General features: G+C 42.3%; 2 protein-coding genes across 2 annotated transcripts; one reads left to right on the top strand and one right to left on the bottom strand.

The window, feature by feature from the left end:
• Positions 1–594: 594 nt before the first annotated feature.
• On the bottom strand, positions 595–1,231 carry cdkn1ca (cyclin-dependent kinase inhibitor 1Ca). Its single transcript, XM_041943669.1, has 2 exons — positions 811–1,231; positions 595–695 (listed from the first exon to the last, which is right to left on the bottom strand). Exons 1-2 carry the CDS (start codon positions 1,229–1,231, stop codon positions 595–597), a joined length of 522 nt encoding a protein of 173 aa, XP_041799603.1.
• A 1,476-nt stretch (positions 1,232–2,707) lies between these two features.
• Positions 2,708–21,851, top strand: trpm5 (transient receptor potential cation channel, subfamily M, member 5). Its single transcript, XM_041933074.1, has 26 exons — positions 2,708–2,734; positions 4,304–4,371; positions 5,655–5,811; positions 5,916–6,096; positions 6,625–6,791; positions 6,921–7,098; positions 7,917–7,981; positions 8,389–8,574; positions 8,912–9,011; positions 9,194–9,312; positions 9,660–10,007; positions 12,103–12,246; positions 14,761–14,884; positions 15,101–15,246; positions 16,023–16,135; positions 16,225–16,326; positions 16,725–16,983; positions 19,133–19,251; positions 19,373–19,505; positions 19,626–19,800; positions 19,976–20,144; positions 20,277–20,455; positions 20,558–20,690; positions 20,812–20,884; positions 20,988–21,078; positions 21,570–21,851. The coding sequence occupies exons 1-26, from the start codon at positions 2,708–2,710 to the stop codon at positions 21,713–21,715; spliced, it is 3,702 nt and encodes a 1,233-aa protein (XP_041789008.1). The 3' UTR covers positions 21,716–21,851.
• The last annotated feature ends 199 nt before the right edge of the window (positions 21,852–22,050 follow it).

Here is a 22,050-nt window from a genome sequence, read left to right as displayed (position 1 = left end):
AATGTTTCAGTATGGGGAAACTAGTAGACAGCAGAAAATATAAGAATCACACATTCAGAAATACAATTAATGTCTCTGATAAACAGTTTATTTAAATTGCAGCATTTGTAAGCATTTACGAGCTTTTCCAGCTGCATCTCTGCTGACATAGACAAACATGGCAAGGACACAATAGTGCTTTTCTAGCTAACAGGAGCAGCTGAAGTTACAGAAATTCACCAACAGGATTGACAGAAGATGATACTTAAAGAAACAAAAATTCATTCAGTTTGCAAATGCTCTTCCTCATGTAACAATAATACTGATTAAAAAAAACCCCACATCTGAACAAACATACTTGTGACATTATCAGTGAAAAAAATGCAAAGAAATTAAATAAATCATAAATAGAATAAATAACACAAAATGGTATAATGTCACTCCAGTTCACAAATAGTAAATTAGATTAGCAATAAAATATAATAAAATAACATAAAATAACATAAAATAAGAAAAAATGAGATGAAATAGAATCCTTTGGTACAGTAAGTAGGCTTTGGTCCAGTCCATAAAAATGTATGTAAAAATATAAATTGTCCATTTTCAGATGCATGATCATCGTATTGTTTTGCATTGAGCTGCTTCACTGGAACTTGTGTGAAAAGGATTGAGGATGCTCTTTGTTTCTGTTGTCCTCCTTCTCTTTGCGAAAAAATCTGAAAAAAACAAGAGGGAGAAGACGTTAATTCACTTCATATTAGGACATGGTGATTGCATGAGCCTGTGTTGCAGGGTGACACTCATTCTGGGTGTGTCAGACCTCTTCCTCACCTGTAATTCGTGCGTTGTTTCCGGGCTTGGCTGCGGGTTTCGGGAGCGTCCTCTTACTCCGGACGGGCGTCACTTCAGCGGGACGCTTGCGTGTGTTGGAGATGCTGGAGCAGTTCTCCTGGTCGGTCCGTGCGCCCTCTCCACGGTCGCTGAGCCGGTCATCCTCCTCAGTGTGGGAGCAGACAGCGTCCTTCACCTGAGCGGGCTCCTGGTACGGCGCAGCAGCGCAGTCTGCGGGTATTTCCTCCCACTGAAACCTGCCCTGCAGCGGCGTCTCCGTCTGGAAGTTAAAGTTCCAGCGGCGACTGTCCTGCTCAGTGATCTCCTTTAGCTTCAGTTTCAAGTCCCGGCGCAACTGGTCGTGGTCCACTGGGCCAAAGAGGCTCCTGCAAACCGACTCTCTGCGCCTGATGGGATTCATCCTTCAGAAGGTCCTGGTGGGCTTTAGTTTAAGGGGAAGCTGCTTTTTCTTGTCTGCTCTGATCAGGCTGCAGGGCGATTTAAAGGCTGCAGGGCGCACCATGCTCTGTTTGTACACAATGAGCAGAGGCTGCTGATTGGCTGCAGCTCCCGAATTGGGGGATAAGAGGAGGAGGCAAAATTCAGTCATTGTGTGATGAAGGCAACATCAATAAAAGACTCCGGTTCCATTTAGAATACTTTGTGTGATATTGTGATAGTCTGTCCTAACAAGTAATGATCCATTGAAGTAATCATAATAATGGCAATTTCTTCTGTCAGACAGGATTCTTGGCGCACATGTTCTGCTTTTAATCAGTGTTACTTTATGCTTTCAGAATGAAAGAGCTGTAAAATGCAGCAGTGCAGTTTTGCCTCTAGGGAACAGTGATTAGTGGCCACGACAAGTATTTCTGCCTGCAGGCCACACAGGACAAAGTCCTCTTGCCAAGATGAGATTGAAAGTAAGTTCACGGTCCAAAATGAAAAGCAGCTCAAATCAGGAGATGAGATTTAGTTTAAGTTACATATAGGTCAAGACTGCAGTAATTAAAAAGCCATTGCTGTAATTGCCTTTCCTTCCTCTTGAAAGAAGACTTTTTCCCAGCAGGTTAGTTTGAGACAGGTTCTAACGTCTGCATTTGCTTTCATTCATTCATTTTGCCACTACTTATATGCTAATTACGTTATCATTTCTAGCAGATTAAAAAGATTTTTTAGATTTTCTCTGAGAAACCTGAGGAAGGCCCTGTTCTCACTCACACACTTAAAGGCAGTAATTGCTGCCAGTGAAACCACAGTCTGATTGGCTGGCTCCTGGGCAGCTCCTCTCCTGGAGGTTATGGGCCTTGCACAAGGGCACTTTGGTGGTGCTAATGAGGGAGATTTTGCCGATCACTCTGGTATGATAGAAATGCTAATAGTGGGAAAACAAGGTTGAAATATTGAGCTGCAACCCTGATAAACTGCCTCTTTCCTCCTCTTTCTCAATTATTTTGATATATATTACATATATAAATTCAATATTTTTCTCTCATATTGAAAAGCTTTCACTTTGAGAGATGATGATTGATGCTGAAGCTAATAAGGAGAATCACACTTTTTTGAGAATCTAATCTCCACTCTGCCTATAATCCTTTAGCTGTCCATGAATGTGCAGTAAATAAACACAAGCCGGTCCACTTTAACAGTGCAGAACTTGAAGTGTGTATTCATGAGGCAGCCGGAGATTGTGGTCCTGATGAGAGCAATGTGCAGCAGCTGACCGGCATGCAAAGTCACGGCGCACAGAGCCGTCTGGGATTGGCCGGAGGGAGAGTCTCACCTTTGTGCCACTTCCTGGCGGCCCAGGTGCTTCACCTGTGGGCCGTGAAGGAAAACCCCTCCGCCCAGACAGGTGTGGTTCAGCAGGAGGAGGAGAGGCGCATTCATTTCAGCGATGCAGGGGAGACAAGACACACCTCTGGTGAGTAGACACAGTGTAGCAGTTGTCTTTTTAACCCTGTTTATCACTATGGATGTCTAAATTTGGCCAGCTGAAAAGACGCTTTCTGGTAAGTTTAAACATGTTTTGTACATGTGAAAAGCAGCATTTCTGTTAATGATACTCTGGAACAGCAAGTGATAAAGCGTTTCCTCGGCAACGTTTCTCCCCCAGCACAATTATGCAATCCATATATTCCTTAATTTCACACTTAGAGTAAAGAACACGTCTTATGTGCAATATCTTGTAACTTCTTATCTTTATTTGCTGTTGCCATGATAAAAAGATCAGGAACCAAAGAAGTGATTTTGCTGAAGTTTTAAACCTCAGCTTCTACAGTTATGTACTTCCATAGCCTCACTGTATTTTGTAACATTGCTTTTAAACTAAGTTGTAAAATATTGAAAATCGAATATTGTTTTTGGACCTCAATATGTCTTTGTCTTTTGCATTTTTCTTTAAATTTAAAGGTTTTTATATGTCTTATAGAGGGCTGTTGGGCACTACAGTTTTACACACACTCATATACTGAAGAAGCTGCTGTTTGCTGTCTGATAATGTATATAAATAGATAAAGACAACCCAGATCATCATCACTTCTGCTCGACATAAGACAAGTTTATTATTCCAGACTTCAAACAGGATGGAAAGTCTGTGTGTGGGTGCCTGTGTCCATAGACTCACACACACACAGTAACACACATACACACACACACACACACACACACACACACACACACACACACACTCAGCTGGGTGTCCTTTCCTCTACCTTTGCATGCAAATCATTCTATTTGCATGCCCAATAGTCTTTTCCCTCCCAGACCCAGACCTGTAGTCAAATAAAGGCTCCCACAACAAGCTGCTCGCTTACATTAAAACAGATGGCTTAACACAAATTGACTCTCAGTCTGTGTGTTAACCATTGCACCACAGTTCTATTAAAACACCCAGCACACAGGGAGGCTGTGGCTTTTTTTTTTTTTTTTAAGAAAAATATGTGCTTGCGCTGCATTTTTGTTATAATCATCTTTCACAGGCAGCTGAAGTGCCCACGCAAATACGGCTGGCTGCTAAAAGTGTGTGTTTACTCAGGCAAATGGATAATCTTATCAATAATGAATGTTTTTCCTTTCTGTCATTTATTTCTGTGAAAAGAATCATTTAGAGATAAACAGACTGTGGCTGTTTTCATTGTAAAACAATAACTACACGCTAACGAAGTCATAGTGTCACAAAGCACTGCTTAGAGCAATAAAATCTATATACACTATTAGCATTTAACACATAGTCAGAGGGGTTTATGTCCAGAGGTTCTGAAACCACAGTATTGTGGCCCACTTTTCTTTTCTTGGTATTATGTATATGAATGACAGCATTTTGTGTATGTCTAGTTCAAACATCAGGCAGGAAGCACTTTGCATATGAGGCGAGGATGAAAATTCAGCCAACTTTGCATTGATCACAAGTACTTATAAGAAAAAAACCCCTCTGCGAAAAGAGTGGTGGATGGAAAATGGACATAATATATGTGAATTCATTTGTTGACAGGGGACACTGCAACCACAGACACGATGTCTGCAATGTGGGGACGTGCTGGAGTGGTCAGAGGAGCACAGGTGTGTGTGTGTGTGTGTGTGTGTGTGTGTGTGTGTGTGTGTGTGACAATATGAACAGATAGGGCCATTCCGTGACGTGATACAGACAGTACATTCGAGACAATTGGCAGAAGCTCTTAATTAAATTACGGTGCAGTTCAGTATTCACAATTAAACCATCAGATCCACTGAAAATAGACATTTGCAAGCAATCAAATGAGCCCAGTGATACGCAGGCCATAAGTGAAGAGGTGCTCCAGGAAGCAAACATTTGTACTGGACTAACAAGCCTTAACTAATTCCAAGTATAGTTTTCTATCTAAATTATTCATGAGAGCTGGTCCTAATTTCCTATGAATGCATATTCTTTCATAGAATGAATAAAAGGCCGAAAGCAAAGGGCTGTGATCTTGACACTGCAGATTATAGACAAAGCTGTCAAACCATAAAGTGCACAGAAAACCTCAGACAAGGCAAAATCTAAGGCTAAGTTAGTTATTTTTAATGATAGCGAATATATTTTTAATCCAGCTCTACATCTGGATCTGCTTCAACATAAAATGCATTGTGATGCTGTTGAAAGCTTCAGCTCTGTCGGGAAATAGTGAGACTTTGCCCAATTAAGGATGAAAGTGAGGGTTCGATTTGTTCAGTTATGTATAAAACAAAAGGCAAATGATATTACGTGTGCCAAAAACTGAAGAATAGCAGTGTTTTAGGATCACTCACATATATTAATTACCAATTGTAGTAAAAACTGGATAACATTTGCATGAATCATGGCAAAAAAAAAGAAAAAAAAAGAGACAGAAGTTGGATTATACTGAAAATTTCCATGGAATCATTCTATGTCTTACTGTTCAGGAGTTATGGTCCAAAAGGATTTATAAATAGCCACATGGTGACGATTAATCTGTTTGCTGGCCCGTGGCTTTACTCTCCTGCAAACGTCATTTTTGAAAGCCCCCTGTTAAATAAAACCCAAACAGGCATTTTCAGAGCAACACAAGAAAATCCTTGGCGCACAAACTAGAACTTATTTTAGTTGGTTAAATCCAGCACTACACTGATGGTTGTAGGACAGATTATATCTTTGTAATAAGAAGTAGTAGAGGCTAAAAAGTTAGGTTTGCATTTAAAAACAGTCATGCATTCCTCAGTCCTACCCAGGTGCTCGCTATAATTATAGTGAGATGGATGTTCCATGTGAGCAGTAGATCAGGGACTGTGCTAAAGCAGAGTGTTTTCTTTTTGACTGTTGGTAGAAAGGACTGTAAGACTGAGTCTCCATTTGCTTCTCTCAGTGTCCTGCTGGGCTGCTCCTGCTGCTCCACAGTGGATGAGACCCTGGAGAAGGTAGCCAGAGGTATGGCCAGCAGAATGAAGAGGGAGAAGAGTCACTGGGCAGCCGGAAGGGTGGGCGACATCGACTTCGCTGGCTCCACTAAGACAAGAGGAAAGGTGAAACTAGATGGCCGATGCTGAAGATTTTGTAACAGCACACAAAATGTGTGCAGAAAGTTTTTGAGCAGAATACTGACGCCAACTCGTCTCTTTATATGCAGTTCATGAGGGTGCGCGGCGACACGGACCCGGTGCTGATCTACCAGATGTTGACAGAAGAGTGGGGCCTCGCTCCTCCGCACCTGGTGGTGGCCCTGGTGGGAGGAGACGAGGTGGCTCAGATGAAGCCTTGGCTCAGGGACACTCTGAGAAAAGGACTTGTGAAGGCTGCACAGAGCACAGGTTGTAATCAAGGGGCCAAAACTGGCCTTGGCTTTTGAAATCAACAGCAAACGATAGCGAATGGGTTCTCTGTTGCCCTCTATTGGCTGGTAGAGGAATTACTAGAAAAACACCATAAAGATGAAGGTCTAAAATAAGACTAATAAATTATTTAGCATTTTTCATGTGGTTTTTAATTGCATGATTAGTCAAATATTTTCATAAATTTTAATGCACTGACTGCTTAATAACCATATAAGGCAACAATCTAATTAGCATAATCACTAGACCAGCTGCTTATATGGAATCCAGGACACAATGTTCTGGTTTGATAAAGCTGAGTTACAGTGAAGTGAAGTGAAGTTATACTTTATTGATCCCTGCAGAGAAATTTGTTCTTTGCATTTAACCCATCCAAACTATCAGGAGCAGTGGGCAGCCACATAGCAGACACACATACACATGTTAGAGACAAGTTCCCCTACTTCCTGCTACCAAGTGCACACACGCACACACAGATATATATGCTACCGCTTCTCTGTTCTCTAGGGGCATGGATTTTGACTAATGGCCTTCGCTTTGGCATCACCAAACACTTGGGCCAGGCAGTGAGAGATCACTCCTTGGCCAGTACCTCCTCTAAGGTTCGTGTAGTGGCCATTGGCATTGCACCCTGGAACATGATCCACGACCGAGAGGCTCTACTCACTGCCAAGGTTCCTGTAAATACACAGACAATATCGAGCTAATAAAAACAGCAGCAACGCCTATAAGCAAATATTTACATTTTTCACATTAATATGCTCACGCTGTCCTCTGTCTTTCTGCATACTCGTGTTCTCAAGGTGGATGAGCCCGCAGCGTACAAACCACAGGACTTGCCTCATGGGTCAGTGTATTCCCTGGACAGCCACCACTCTCACTTTGTGCTGGTGGAGGAGGATCCCAACAGACCAGGAGCCACCAGTGAAATGAGGGTGAAGCTGCTCAAACACATCTCTCTTCAGCGCACTGGTTATGGAGGTAAAGCCTTTTTCTGGTCTCTGCTGGGAACTAGTAAATATAATACCACAATCTAAAGTGGCTTAATTAAACACTAAATTCCTACATCCCAGGTCAAAAAGCAGTATACTTTTGTATATTAGAAATCTAACTGAAGTATAGAAAAGTCATTACAAGTACGCTTTTAGTTTTTGTGCTTAAATTAAAGTGTGTTTGACATGTGCTTTTTGAAACATTTACTTCTAAATAGCTATTAAGTTATATACTAATTCTGCAATAAAGTGGTATTTCAAAGTACTTATAAAAAGTGTACTTTATTGTAAATGTCCTCTACATTGTACTTAAGTATAGTTTTATGGCAAACAGGGACCCATTCTGAAAAACATTGCTCCAGCATGCTACAGTGGTCAGAAACATCACAGCTCAAAGTCATTTTCCAGTTACCTTTTATTGCCTTCAGACCACCACAAAGGTTTAGAATGTTTAAACCTTATCACATAGTATGCACCTATTAATATGTTGGTTCCCAGCTCAAGGGTCAGCGTCTCCCAGGTGGTCACAAGATAAATATGAAAAGCTCTGAGATGATAAAGGGGAAATTGGAAAACAAATTATCTGCAAATGATGTTTTCTGTACTCCATATCGTATAATTGTTGAACTCTGGATGGTTTACCCTCCAAGACGGTGCAAATTTCACAGTTTCAGACAGGAACGTCACTCTTCGGTCTAACAGCTCACAACCCTGACACAAAGGGAACCTGTGAGCAAGATATTTGTCACTATATGTGTGAAAACCCTGATCAGACAATGGTGAGAATGTACTTTCTGGTGCTTGCAGGCACTGGCAGTTTTGAGATCCCTGTTCTGTGTCTCTTGGTTCACGGCGAGCCCAGGATTCTAAAGGTAAGTTTCATTCCATAATGCTCTGTTAGTTACTCAAGAACTTTTAAGCCGTGACCGCGCAGGGACCTTTTGAAAGCCGGATGTGTGTTTTGTACCACGAATGAGCGCAATCTGACTGAACAGGAGCTTAGGCTTGAGAATTAGGCTTCAAATCAAATTTTGGTTGCACCACTTCCTGAAGTAGCAGGCCAAAGCCAGACTGAGAAGCAAATTCTTTCTGTTTTCACAGAACTAATCTCTTTGGCGAGGAGGCCTGTCGAAGCCAGCCGTTTATTTGCATAAATAGAACCATAACCGAGATGATGGAACACAGCTAGCGCTGGTCGAAGCGATTCTCTGTTATTTAGTGAAAATGAAGACGTTTGTGAGTTTGCCTGCAAGTGTGAGCACTGTGTCCCTCCCTGCAGAGGATGTACAAAGGCATTGGCAATTCGACACCATGGCTGATCCTGGCAGGCTCAGGAGGCGTGGCTGACATCCTCGTCACGCTGATGAATAGGGGCTGCTGGGATACGGACAGCGTTCACGAGCTGCTGCTGGACACCTTTCCAAATGCCCACCACAGCACAGACATCAGTAACTGGGTCAAGCTGGTGAGAGTGCTGTGCGCAGCATGGAGGCAGGCACATACACAGATATGCAGATCACAAGACTCGAACGTTGCCAGAAAAATGGGGCACACTGGGAAAGATTGTGAGGGAAGCTAATGTGGGATTTTCATCCTTATCGTCAAAATTTGTATATGATGACCTAATTATGGATATGAAGGAGGAGGGAAAGAGACCAGTAATTTAACATATTTTTTTTCAAGCTGATATACACAATGAAGGGATTGTAATTTTTAGAAAACAAGCATTATCGATTAAAAATTGCACATATCTTCATCAAAATGAAGTATTTGTAATAACTGACTGTCAACCTGCCAATCAGATCCAGAAGATTCTTGATCATGGGCACCTCCTCACAGTCCACGACCCCGAACAGGAGAGCTCTGAGCTGGATACGGTCATCCTCAAAGCTCTAGTCAAGGGTAAAGTACCTTGTGAGAGATATATCATCAAGAAACTTGCAATTTTCTGAGGCTGTACAATTACAGGTATTGAGACTTGACAGTTGCTCGGAGCGAGAGCCTTGACATTTTGAGCACTTCATAGGTTGTGAACTTGTTGACATTATATATGCTGTGTGTGTGTGTGTGTGTGTGTTTATCAGCTTGTAAGAGCCAAAGTCAGGAAGCTCAAGACTTCCTGGATGAACTGAAGCTGGCAGTGGCCTGGAACAGGGTGGACATAGCCAAGAGTGACATCTTTAATGGAGATGTGGAGTGGAAGGTGAGAGAAATACGTAGGAATATAATTAGAGGTTTGTCACGCTCTCGCAATTAAACTTGTCTTACATCCTGCGTGGGGTTAAAACAGCTAAGTTCCAATTAACAAGTTGAAGTTTGACATATTTAACACATGAAGTGAAAGAAATGAAAAGAAGACTGAAGAGTCTACCACCATACTAGCAGTTCTGTGAGGATATAGTGAGGCACGGGGGTCCTTTGAGATACACAATGGTATGCTAATATGCTCACAATCAATAGCAATCATTAATATGAAAGGAGCTTATTGACCAGAGACTCAGTAGATAGCACAGAAACAGAGACTCAAGCCACTGTACATGATTTTTGCAGGCATGTGACCTTGAAGAGGTGATGATGGACGCGCTGATTAATGACAAGCCTGACTTTGTGCGCCTCTTTGTGGACAACGGTGTCAACCTGGGCGGGTTCCTTACCTACGGCCGTCTACAGGAGCTTTACTGGTCTGTGTCGGAGAAGAGCCTCCTTCACAACCTGCTCCTCAAGAAGTACGAGGAGAAGCAGCTGCTGCTCAGGGCCGCCCGGACGCCTGGTCCACCCGGGCACCACCCGCCTGAGCAAGGGGACCGGAAACCCCGTTTCACCCTCTACGAGGTCGCCAAAGTGCTGAAAGACTTTCTGCACGACTCATGCAAAGGCTTTTACCAAAAGATTCCCACAGTGAGTGAAATACTCTGATGAACTAAACTCCACCTTGTAGTGCCTCTTGCAGTGGTTCCCATTCTTTCTGGCTGGTGACACTTTAAAATGAATCAACGTCTATTTGGGCCTCCCCCTTTCACAGCTTGCTTTTTTTTTCCTCTTGCATTTGCTTATGAGTTGTGAGCCGATTTTCCCTTCTGAACCTCTCAGATTGTTTCATTGGAAATTTAAAAGCTGAAAGATCTTTAGTAGGGGTAAAACATAGAATCTAACCTCTAAAAACATCACAATTGTTTGGTAATCCTCCTATAAAGTCGGCCTTTCTCTCCCGCACTGATTTTCCATCGGTTTACATTATGGATGGATGTCCATCTGTGTTATGTCTCACCGCAAGATGCTATTCCAGCAGCATCATGCTAAGGAGGTAAAAAGACCATTTCATGATGCCTTTACAGCTTTCTAGCAGTAATCTTCACCATGTTTTATAGAGAGAGTCAATAGGAGACCACTTTAACCACAAAGCACCCAAAGCCACTGAAACCAGTAAGCATATCTGCCCACTAATTTGTCATCCCACAACATGCCCACATGTAATGCAGCCAATACAATCCTAATTAACAACAGGCTTACCTTGATGATGATGAGTGGAGGCAGACATGCTTTTCTGAGACCTCAGAGAATCCTGACTCACATGTGTGTGTGCTCGCAGAGAAGGACATCTCTTTTTGTATAAGTGGTGTCAAACTGGGGAATCTGCTTCAAACACCTGCCCTGAGATCAACTTCGAGAATGTCGGCGTGTGTCGGCAACTGTGATTTCACTTTCCGGAGCAGCACGATTAGAAGTGCAGAGCTGTGTGACGGCTGGAGCGAGAGTGGGTGCGTCCGCATGGAAGGGGTTTTTCAATAAAGTTGAAAGTCTTCTGGCGCTCTTTCACGTCACTGAATCTGGATTCAGATTCTCCCCTCAGCTCTTCTGCTGACCTGTTGTCTGCCTGCTAGTCCTCTCCTCGCCGTCTTCGTATTGATTTTTCGGTTGCTGCGTGCTCCGAGTCTTGATTTTCCTCATTTGACAAACCATTTTGTTTCTGTCCATCTGGTTTTCGACTTTGTTTGATTAGAATCCAGTCCATTTTTTGTCGTCTGTGTTCGTCATGAGTTTGCTGTGTTGCCAGATTGGTGGCAGTTTCCAAAACAAAATCTTAGTAAGAGCCTAACTATAGTGTGAAAAGGCTGTGTGCTTACTGTATACTACAGTGTACTGTATATGTAAATATAAAACGTGTTTTTGAATGACCCCAAATATCCTGCACCAGCCCTCTGCTTATTTACCCATCCAACAGCTCTATCACCATCATGGCGCTCCAGAGGACCGCTAAACTGGCAACACCGCAGTGAGTTAGTGTCGGTCTGAGCGGGCGCTGACAGTTTCATGTTTGTTTGTAGCCTATGCTGCCAGCTTGTGTGTGAATAATATAGCTGTTTTGAGCATTTTTTTGTGAATTATGTGTATTAGCTGCCATGTGAGCCGCGAATCAAAGCTTGGTGAGCCACATGAGGCTCGCGAGCCAGGCAATGAGTAACACTGATCCGTTATTTTAACCCATCCCCTGAAAAACAAAACATAATTTAACAAAATAACGATAAAGTAAAATTGAATTTTGGGAAAGAGGCATTCAATTTCATCATAACTGTAGAAAGGAAGAGATGGAGAGTCATGGCAAACTTGCTGTTAAACCTTAAGAAGTGAAATGACCCCTCTCTATGTTGTGTGCGTCACATGGCACAGCTAAAATGATAATCTCAGAGAAGAAATTATAGCTCAGATTATGAGCAAAATCAAATAGTTTCTGTTTGCTGAAGGTCTGCCTGTTCAGCACATTTCATAGAAATCACCACACACATTTCTAAAATACCTGCATGTCTTGTTGACAGACAGATTATCACCAAACAACCCCCTTGGCAGAGGAAGTGATTGGTTCTGCAGTAATGGCCAGAGGTTTTGCCATAGACTGTATTAAGCATGTAATAATTGCATGCTCTGTAAACTGTGTGCAACTGCCCTTTTTATGATACATATTTAATCCATGCAGTGTTCTGTCTGTGTGCTCCAGGAGAAACCAGCCAAAGGCCGACTCTTCCACACCCAGAAGAACCTGGCTGAGTTGGAGGAGTGCTGCGAACATCCCTGGAGGGATCTCTTCCTCTGGGCTGTCCTTCAGAATCGACAGCAGATGGCTAACTACTTTTGGGCCATGGTCGGTCTTGTCAGCTTCTTAAGTCAGTCAAGCTGCAGCTACTATATCAACGCTGTGCGGTTCAATCAATAAGTGTCTAAATGTGCCTAGCATTAGCAAAAAATACTCACACCACACTGAAGCGAGCTGAATTACACTGTGATATACGATACTGGTAGTTTGTATTCTGGATTCAGTGTGATCAAGAGTGATGTGGGCCAGCACAGTGCAGGTGCAGGTCAGTCCTGCCATATGAAAATGTCACTCTCGATAAAAGAGGCCAGCAAACGGCATATTTATCAAGAAGGGAGGTGAACTAAAAAGCTATCTTATCTCCAAGAACATTATTCAAATGAAGGTCATGCTGCTTCATGGGGCAGTGGATTCAACGAGCGGAGAGGTAGTGCAGGCGTATCTCAAGTCCTGATGAAGTTAATGAGAAATATATCCTGACATTGGATTGATGCCCTGTGAATAGTTTAAATGACACCAGTAGGTGATAATTGCTCTTTGTTTTCAACATCTTTTCAAGGCACCTTTCATTTTTTTATTGCCCTTCCCCAAACTAAGGGAACCAATTACTGTAATCTCACAAGCAGTCACCCAGATGTGCGCCTTTCCTGCGTCTTATTTCAAACATTATCTGAAATTATGGTAATTGCATTCAGTGTGTGTACATCCCCCACTGCAAATCGTTTCACCACTCTGACTCTGGCTGGGATATCTGCATTCATAATTAGATTGTTTGAAGTATCTCTCATGTTGAAGGCCTCATCACAATTATCCTTGCAGGCAGGCCAATGCTAGCAAAATATGTGCATATATATGAACCTAAGACTAATATACAGCATGTTCTATAATAATCATTGATCGCTGAAATAACAAGGTATGAGGTCCAGGGTACTAAGTATAACCTTTGAGCCTTCTGTTTTAGTATGTTGCTCTTGATTTACACATCTGTCATGTTAGTCCAATAAATGTTTCCTCTGCAAAGTAAAGGGACAGTCAAGGTTTCCAATGCCTCATTATAGGAAACAACAATATTATAAGATAAACATAACTCACTATATAATGCCATACTAGATAATAACATGTCTCTCTAACCCGAAAGACTTTCTTTGTGAAGAGGAGCTGGCTTCCCTTTTCTATCCTCACATGTACAGTATGTGTGACTGACAAGAAATCAATCTGATAGTAAAACACTGGTTCAAAGAAATAGTTCAACACTTTCAGATAGAATTTCATTTGGTCCCTTGCTGAGAGATAGATGAGAAGACATACCGCTATTATTTCTGGCTTTTTAACATGAAGTTATATCTCGGAGACAGTTAGTTTTGCTAAGCTCATCGAGTGGAAACAGCCAGCCTGCCTCTGTCCAAAAGTAATAAAATCTGCCTACCAGCACCTCTAAAGCTCGCTAATTAACACATTGTGTCTTTTTTTGTTTAATCTGTACAAAAGACAAAGTTTTTACTATTTCCTGGTTGGTAGCAGGCTATTTCTTGGAGCAGTGCTGCTTCAGACAGAGCCTTTGGACAGAGTCGGGCTAGCTGTTTTCCCATTTCTAGTCATTATGCAAAATAGGCTAACTATCTCCTGGCTGCAGCTTCATATTACTTGCAAAGATATAAGAGTGGTATCTATCTTGTTATCTTGATCTCGGTAAGAAGACAAATAAGTGCATTTCCCTAAAAGTCAAACTGTTCCTCAAACTATGAAGAACCATATCAATATGTTCACATCTTTACCCATTTATTTATTTATTTTAAAGAGTAAATAAGTACACTTTGTAAAAATACCAACAATTTTCCAAAGCTGCAGGTCCAGACAGTCATTGATTTCCATTCATTTCAGTAAGGTATTAAAATTAACAGTAGAGATGATGATCCATATCCATTTTCCGTCTGTACTTTCAAGCACATAATGTAAATTAGACTAAAATAAATGAAGGCTTGATGTTCACCATGATGAATCAACTCTTCTCAACAAAGTTTTAGGACAGTTGAAGGGAGGAAGGAAGGAAGGAAGGAAACACACTAAAAACCTTAAAAACCAATTATATGTTCTGGAAAATTGTGAGCAGAAAGGTAATATGTGCAAGTACGCAGGGGAAATTATAGTTAAGAAGCCAAAGCAAATGATGAGGGTAGATTTCCTCTGTCTCAGGTCTATAAAAACATGCAGGTCATGTCCAGGGTGAGCCTGCATTTGAATGCACAATTGTATAAAACTGCAACACCAAACTTGACTATGTACGTACAGGTAAAAAGGTTTATACCTTCAGATATGATGATTTGAGCAACACAGGTGTGCTCACATTGCATGTAAGTCTTGAATGAAACGTGCGTGAGTATAAATGTAATGGTCAAAGACATAAGACTGGGCACTTTTAAAAACAGCTGGTGGACTTTCATCTATTGCAGCCTGATGCACACAGTACACCCAATTTAGATGCAAAAAGACGCAGCTCTCTAAACTTCTAAACTAGATTTCTCAGACCCATTTCATGGATCGAGCTTTCTTTTAATCCTTCAGGGCCCTGAGGCGGTTGCGGCAGCGCTGGCGGCTTGTAAGATTCTGAAAGAGATGGCAAGGCTGGAATCCGAAGCTGAGTCGGCACGGAGCATGAAGGAGGCCAAGTACGAGCAGTTCGCCCTTGGTGAGTACATAAAGCGTTCAATGACAACATCTGACACGGTGATCAGAAAAAGGGAAGGTCAAACATAGCAAGAGACGTTCACTGACCTCAGCAACGCAATGGAACGAACACGAACAGGTCCCACTGGAAGGGAATAAGATATGATTCAGAATGTGTGAATTCCTCAGTCGTGGCTGAGTGCTTAACATTGTGTACCTATTGTTCTTATTGTGGCAGATGTCTTTGGAGAGTGTTACTCCAACAGTGAAGACAGGGCTTATGCTTTGTTAGTGAGGAGAACACACTGCTGGAGCAAATCCACGGTCCTTAACTTGGCAACTGAGGCAGATGCCAAATCCTTCTTTGCCCACGACGGAGTTCAGGTAACAAGGATACACGTCCATATGCTCATTCGGCTCCAACTCGACGGATTCTTTCAGCCGTTATGAAACATTTAACTTTTCATCATTCATCTTTCAACAGTTTTGTGCATTTGATTAAGAGAGTTAAGGTAGTTTCTTTTGCTGCCTTCTGTATTGAAATACTGTTTTGCCCTGCAGTTATGAAAAACTTTTTTTCCAGAGACTTGCATGCCAATAGATACTTATTGCAAAGTCATATCTTTTGCTGCTCACTGGACGTCCTTGTCATTACAAAGTCATCATTGAGAGTTAATTGGTATTCAATGTCAGCCGGGAAAGTGATTGCATAGGACACTCTTGACAGTGAAGTAATATATTATTTAGAGTACACAGCTGGAGTTATATATCCTCTTTATATGGGAAGTTGTTCATTTTAATTCAGCGCATGTGTGATGTTAGAGGAGGACGTGGATTTTGCTGGTCTGTTGTAGAGAGTGGACATAACTAAGCATCAGGTGTCCTTTCATGGATGTGATCTCATCCCAAACTGCAACGACACAGCTGTGGAGGAGGAATGGTTCACATGTCACATGAAACAGTTTGATGAAGAGGGAATAGCATTTTTGTCCCTTAACTAGCTTGTGTGTGTGATGCCTCCATGGATACAATAACAGAACCATGAGGCAGAAATATTCTAGGGCCTATAGTGCCCTCTTGTGGTGAATTTGATGTTGGCTATTCCCTGTTGTGAAACCCAGGCTGACTGCAGCATAAATGATACAAAACTTTCACTACAGGCTCTACTCACAAAGATTTGGTGGGGGGCGATGACAACAGACACAGCCATCTCCAAACTGGTGGTGTCTTTCTGCTGTCCGCCACTCATCTGGACCAACCTCATTAAGTTCAGGTGATCAACCTTATGCTTCCCCGCCACTTATTCTCAGCCATGTGGAAGGCTTTTTGTCGCGTGCACTGACACTCTCATGTGCTTCTCAGTGATGAGGAACTTGACAATCGGAATGGCCACGAACAGTTTGTGGAGCTGGACAGTCTGGACACAGAAAAGGCTTTGCTCTTAACTGACGACGATGACCCTCTGTGAGTTTGCTTTATAAAATATGTGGAGTGCCATTACCCTGCATTGCATATTGACAATAAAGCTGCACCTGACCATAGTCTAAATTCAGCTAAAGCATAAAATTCTCTACACTGAGTCACATTTTGATTCCAGTGTCAACTCTGTTGTCCCCAGAGGGTATTTGTCTTGCACTCAAGTGAAACACAGGACACAGACTTGAACAACAGGCATAATGAAACGCACAACATGTAATAAAAATGACTCACATAAAACCCACCAGACAAGCATCAACAACATCAATAGTCTTCCTATGCTCCAATTTAAGACGTCCTTAAATAACCTATTTAAATCATTATATACGTGCTAGCTATGTTCTGTATGTAAACAGAGTTGAAGAAGCCCTTCACTGTCTTTCCAGGGGCTCTTCACCTGGAGGTCCAGCTGCTCAGAGCTGTGCCTCCGTCTGGTGGCGTTTCTTACTCCGCCGCTGGCGTCGCTTCTGGAGCGCTCCCGTCACGGTGTTCCTCGGTAATGTCATCATGTACTTCGCCTTCCTCTTCCTCTTCACCTACGTGCTCCTGCTAGACTTCCGCCAACCGCCGCCTTTTGGCCCCGGAGCCCCAGAGATAATGCTCTACTTCTGGGTCTTCACCTTGGTACTGGAGGAGCTCAGACAGGTGAGAGGAAGTCATCCGATCACTCACTGCTTCATTTGTATTTTGTTAACCCATTCAGACTGGATGCCACATATGTGATTTTAAGGATCTATCTATGCAGTGTGACCCCCTATTTTTTGTTTTTCATTCTTATTAGATTGTGTTTGCATCACAGCGTTCAGGCCTGACAAGTCAGACATATCTAAGTAGGTGATGTGAATCACTGCAATGACCTCAATCTCTCTGGGGTTTTAAGGATTCATGAGCCTTTCACCTCTCTGCTTGACTCCCTCCTAGTGAACCAGGTCAGACAAGCATGATCCCTTATTGCACTGATCCCTTTGAGCCTTCCTCCCTTGGGCACAGAAGCCCCAGATGAGACAGGCCTTCACCGCTGTTCCCTCTGCTCACTTTTTCAACATGCATCTCAGAAAGCCCCTGAGCTGAAAAGAACTATGGCACAGGTTTCCAAAAAAAGAACCACTCTGCTATAGGCGGCCCTGGCATGCTACCAAGCCCAGGGGTGCGTGCCTGTCCCTAAGGGAAGACAGTGCCACAGGGGCCCCTGTTCTTACCACACTTGTTATACCACAAGGTTAGAGACTGTGGGTTTATCAGCTTTTTAAATCTAATGGATGGGGTGCTGCAAAGCTGCAGCCAAATGGATGCACAATATGTGATTAAGTTACTTATCAGTCCTCCGATCCTGACCATTCATTCGATGCTTTTGCTGTGGTTAGTTTGTTAGTTAGTTATGGTTGAACATACAACCCCATCTCCAAAAAAGCTGGGAAGGTGGAACAGAATGAGATGATATGCAAAACATTGAAACCCCGTATTTAATTGAAACCAGCACAAAGACAACATATCAAATGTTGAAACTGAGAAACGTCATTGTTTTTTAAATATGGTGTCCTCATTTAGAATTTGATGGCAGCAACACATTTCTAAAAAGTTTGGACAGTGGCAACAAAAGGCTGGAAGAGTTTGGGAAATGCTCAAAGAAAACACCTGGTGGAACATCTCACAGTTAATTAGGTTAAATGGAAACAGGTGAGTAATGGGTATAAAAGGAGCCTCCCACAGAGTCTTTCTGAAGTAAAGATGGGGAAGAGGTTCACCATTCTGTGACTGTGCTGACAAAGCGTGCAAAACTTTAAGCATTATATTTCTCAACATAAAATTTTGTTGAAACTCCACCATGCAAAGAGGAAACTGTATATAAACCAGATGCAGAAACGCCGCTTTCTCTGGTCTCTCTGTCTTGTGGCTTGACGAGTCAAAATCTGCAGCATGTTGTTGCATCTCCAGCATTGTGATGATGGGGGGGGGGCACATGGCATGGCTAACCTGCACATGCGTGACAGCTCCATTAATGCTGAGCCGTAGATACAGGTTTTGGAGCAACATATGCTGCCAAATAGATGACGTCTTTGAGTTATTTTCAGTTAAATATGGGGTTTTGGGGATCTTTTTATTACGTTATGCAAGCAGCAGACATACAGCTTGTTTTTAAACCCAGCTGTGCTATTGAGGGGCCAAGAGCTGGTTCTTGATGCTCTTACAGGTGCCCTGTTCAAACCACAGGAGACAGGAGACTCAACCTTACACTCTAAGTGTCAGAGACATTTTACAGGGATGAGAATTTGGGACACTGCAGGTGCTTCTAAAGCAGCAGGGCTGTGTACCTGCTAACCCCCTTTTGGCCCTGCAGGTGTGGCTGAATAGGGCTCCAGTGTGTGATCTTGCAGAGGGCAAATGTTATTTAGCTCTAACAGAGAAAAAACACTTCAGACATAATGGATGGTTTAAAAAAGGTTGAAGGTTTAAGCCTTATTTAACTGTAAACACCTCGAAAAAATTTACTGATACTCTTCACTGCATGTAGTTGATTTTAAATTTCTGTCATAGCAAAGCCAAACTCTGACACATATCACCTTCTATTAAACTGATAATTCTATAAAGGAAGAAAATGAATATACTAGCAGAAAATGGATGGAAGTAGACATAAAGTAAGGCTCAATTCTGCAATAGAAATAACGTCACGTCACACTTTTCATACCAAAGGTAAGCTTGCTGGAAAATGACGACCTTTTTGAATTTTTTTTTTTGAAGAATGTGTAAATAATCGTGTCTTATAATGATGCATAAATGATCTTTTATCACGCAGAGCTTCTTCACAGATGAAGAGATGAGCATCTTGAAGAAGTTCAAACTCTACGTTGAGGACAACTGGAACAAGTGCGACATGGTTGCCATCTCACTCTTCGTCGTTGGGGTTTCGTGCAGGTCATTAACTTAAAATGAACTACATTTAGGCTAGAGCATTAAAATAAAGGAGTGAATGAATGGATGAAATACCAAATGGGTAGAATGGAGTAAACAGTACAGTTTTCTTCTGAGTTTGCAGGATGGTGAACAACACCTATGAGGCAGGACGGACAGTTCTGGCGATAGACTTCATGGTCTTCACTCTGCGTCTGATCCACATCTTTGCCATTCATAAACAGCTGGGCCCCAAGATCATCATTGTGGAAAGAATGGTGACTGAAACGAAACACTTCTATCTAAAATAGTGACAATTTCAAGTGATGTCTTTGGCCATAGATGAAGACGGTGTAGCCCATGAAGAAGATGAGAACGTGTCTGTTTCGTCTTTACAGATGAAGGACGTTTTCTTCTTCCTCTTTTTCCTGAGTGTGTGGCTCATCGCGTACGGTGTTGCCACCCAGGCTCTTCTCCACCCTAATGACCCCAGGATCGACTGGGTGTTTCGTAGAGCCTTGTACCGCCCTTACCTGCACATTTTTGGCCAGATCCCCTTGGAGGAAATAGATGGTAAATTACGGTTGATGCAAATTTTTCTACTATTCAGTGTAAAGAAGATGCAGCTTTTAAATGTGTTTTTTTATCCATGAAAAATGTTTGTTGTGGTATGTTTTGATCTTTGATGCAATCAGGGAGAGCTGTTGGCCTGAATGTCTTCTAATTTTCTTTTATTAACGGAGTACAGCAGCTCGCATGCCTGAAATTAACTGCACCGATGACTCAGATGAGATTATCATGGGCCTACGGCCGCCATGTCCCAACATCTACGCCAACTGGCTGGTCATCCTGCTGCTGGTTATCTTCCTTCTCGTCACCAACGTCCTGCTGCTAAACCTGCTCATCGCCATGTTCAGGTCAGAGTCTGGGAATGCAGAAAGCCGTTGTCTGTCTGATGAAATGAGTTGAACTAGTGGCTTCTTTGCACATTTCAAAGTAAAAACAACACATTTTTTGATATTATTGGCCTCTCTGTTGTTTTTCCCCAGCTACACATTCCAGGTAGTGCAGGGCAACACAGACATTTTCTGGAAGTTCCAGAGATACAACCTGATCGTGGAATACCACAGCCGTCCAGCACTGGCCCCACCCTTCATCATCATCAGCCATCTCTCTCAGATCCTCCTCAGCCTGGTCAAACAGCCTGAGTCCAAGCAGGAACATCTTGGTATTTGTGCATATTAACAGTGATTTCTAATTGCCTGTTGATAATAGTTTATTGGACTGCCTGTGTCTGTGTGTGTGTGTGTGTGTGCGCATGTTCTTCCAGAGAGAGAGCTGCCGGCAGGGCTCGACCAGAGGCTGATTACATGGGAGACAGTGCAGAAAGAGAACTACCTGGCCAAACTGGAGCGGCAGCATTGGGAGAGCAGTGAGGAGAGGCTAAAGAGTACCTCCTCAAAGTAACTGTTATTCTGCAATTTTGTGTTGTAGCTTCTTTCAAACTCTTCTGCCCCCTAGTGGTAGAACATGGGTTACTACAGCATTAAACATGGTTATAACTGATTTCTGCCTGTGACCAAGGGTTCAGAGTTTGCTGAGGATCGTTGGTGGGTTCAAGGACCAAGAGAAACGACTGGCATCCATGGATGCTCAGGTAAACCTGGAAAAGTGACTCAGGCTGCATTTTCCTACGTCTATTTCACAAACTCTAGTTTATAGGTAAAATGATGTAAGAGAATTTCTGGCTTTTTCTCCAGGTCAGATATTGTGGAGAGGTGTTGTCCTGGATGGCGGAGTGCTTTGCTCAAAGCACCCTCAAGTGCGGGAAAGAAGCTCCAAGAGCTCCAAGTAAGACAAAAATCTGAAACATTAAACAGTGATAATCCATTAAGGAGTTAAACCTTTTGCTGTTGCTCAGGGAAGATTCCTTGGTCCTCTGCTTTTTTCATCGTACATGCTTCCCCAAGGTGATATTATCAGAGAACATAAGCTTTATTTCCAGAGCTACGTTGATGACACACAGGTGTATATTTCATTTGGTCCAGGTAGTGACAAAACCTTTGCCTGCAGACCAACTTCTTTAAATTAGATCATGAGAAAACTGCTGAGCTAATTTATATTAGTTGCCCCACAAACAGAAAGATAGCTAGCTCTCACCAAACTTGCCAGTTTGGCCTTTTTTGGTTCTATTTCTATCTTTCACATTGATATTGCAACATTTGTACTTGTTTTAATTTGCCTGTTTTATTTATTCTTTTCTTTTCCTCACTTTATTGTTAATTGACACCCCTGCATGAAAGGTACCACATAAAGTGTATCAATATTGCGTTAAATTTCAGTGTCTCTAACTGGATCTAAGTCAATCAGCACCAAAGACGCACCTCAAAGTCAACCAAAGAAAGAATTGAAAGAAGACGGGAAAGCAGCCAGACCAGGTCACTCAGGATACGGAGCAAACAAAAAATTTCCTTTCATTGATGAATAAACGTGACAATGGCAACTAGTGACCTGCAGACAGCTCATTATGATACTATATGTAAGATATTTAGGATACTTTGAGGTATGACAATGGTGTAATTAAGGGAAAGGAAACATTTATTTGGTTTGGGTCTTCAGTTTAAATTAATAAAATGATGTTGGATGTATTCACTGATGTCTCTCTGGTTTTTGAGCGTCGTTGCAGGAAAATTAAGCTTTTGAGTTTTAAAAGATGATCCCTAAAAAATGATAGCTTCAGCATTTCAGGACACGTTATAAATACAGCTTCCTGTTGTACGACATTCTAAACATGCTGTCGAGATTACTCTAGCTGTTCCTTTC

The sequence above is a fragment of the Chelmon rostratus genome, chromosome 1, assembly GCF_017976325.1.
Source record: "Chelmon rostratus isolate fCheRos1 chromosome 1, fCheRos1.pri, whole genome shotgun sequence".
In the NCBI taxonomy this organism is placed as follows: Eukaryota; Metazoa; Chordata; class Actinopteri; order Chaetodontiformes; family Chaetodontidae; genus Chelmon; species Chelmon rostratus.
The sequence above is the reverse complement of the archived record's forward strand: the minus strand, read 5'-3'. Positions and strand labels throughout refer to the sequence as shown.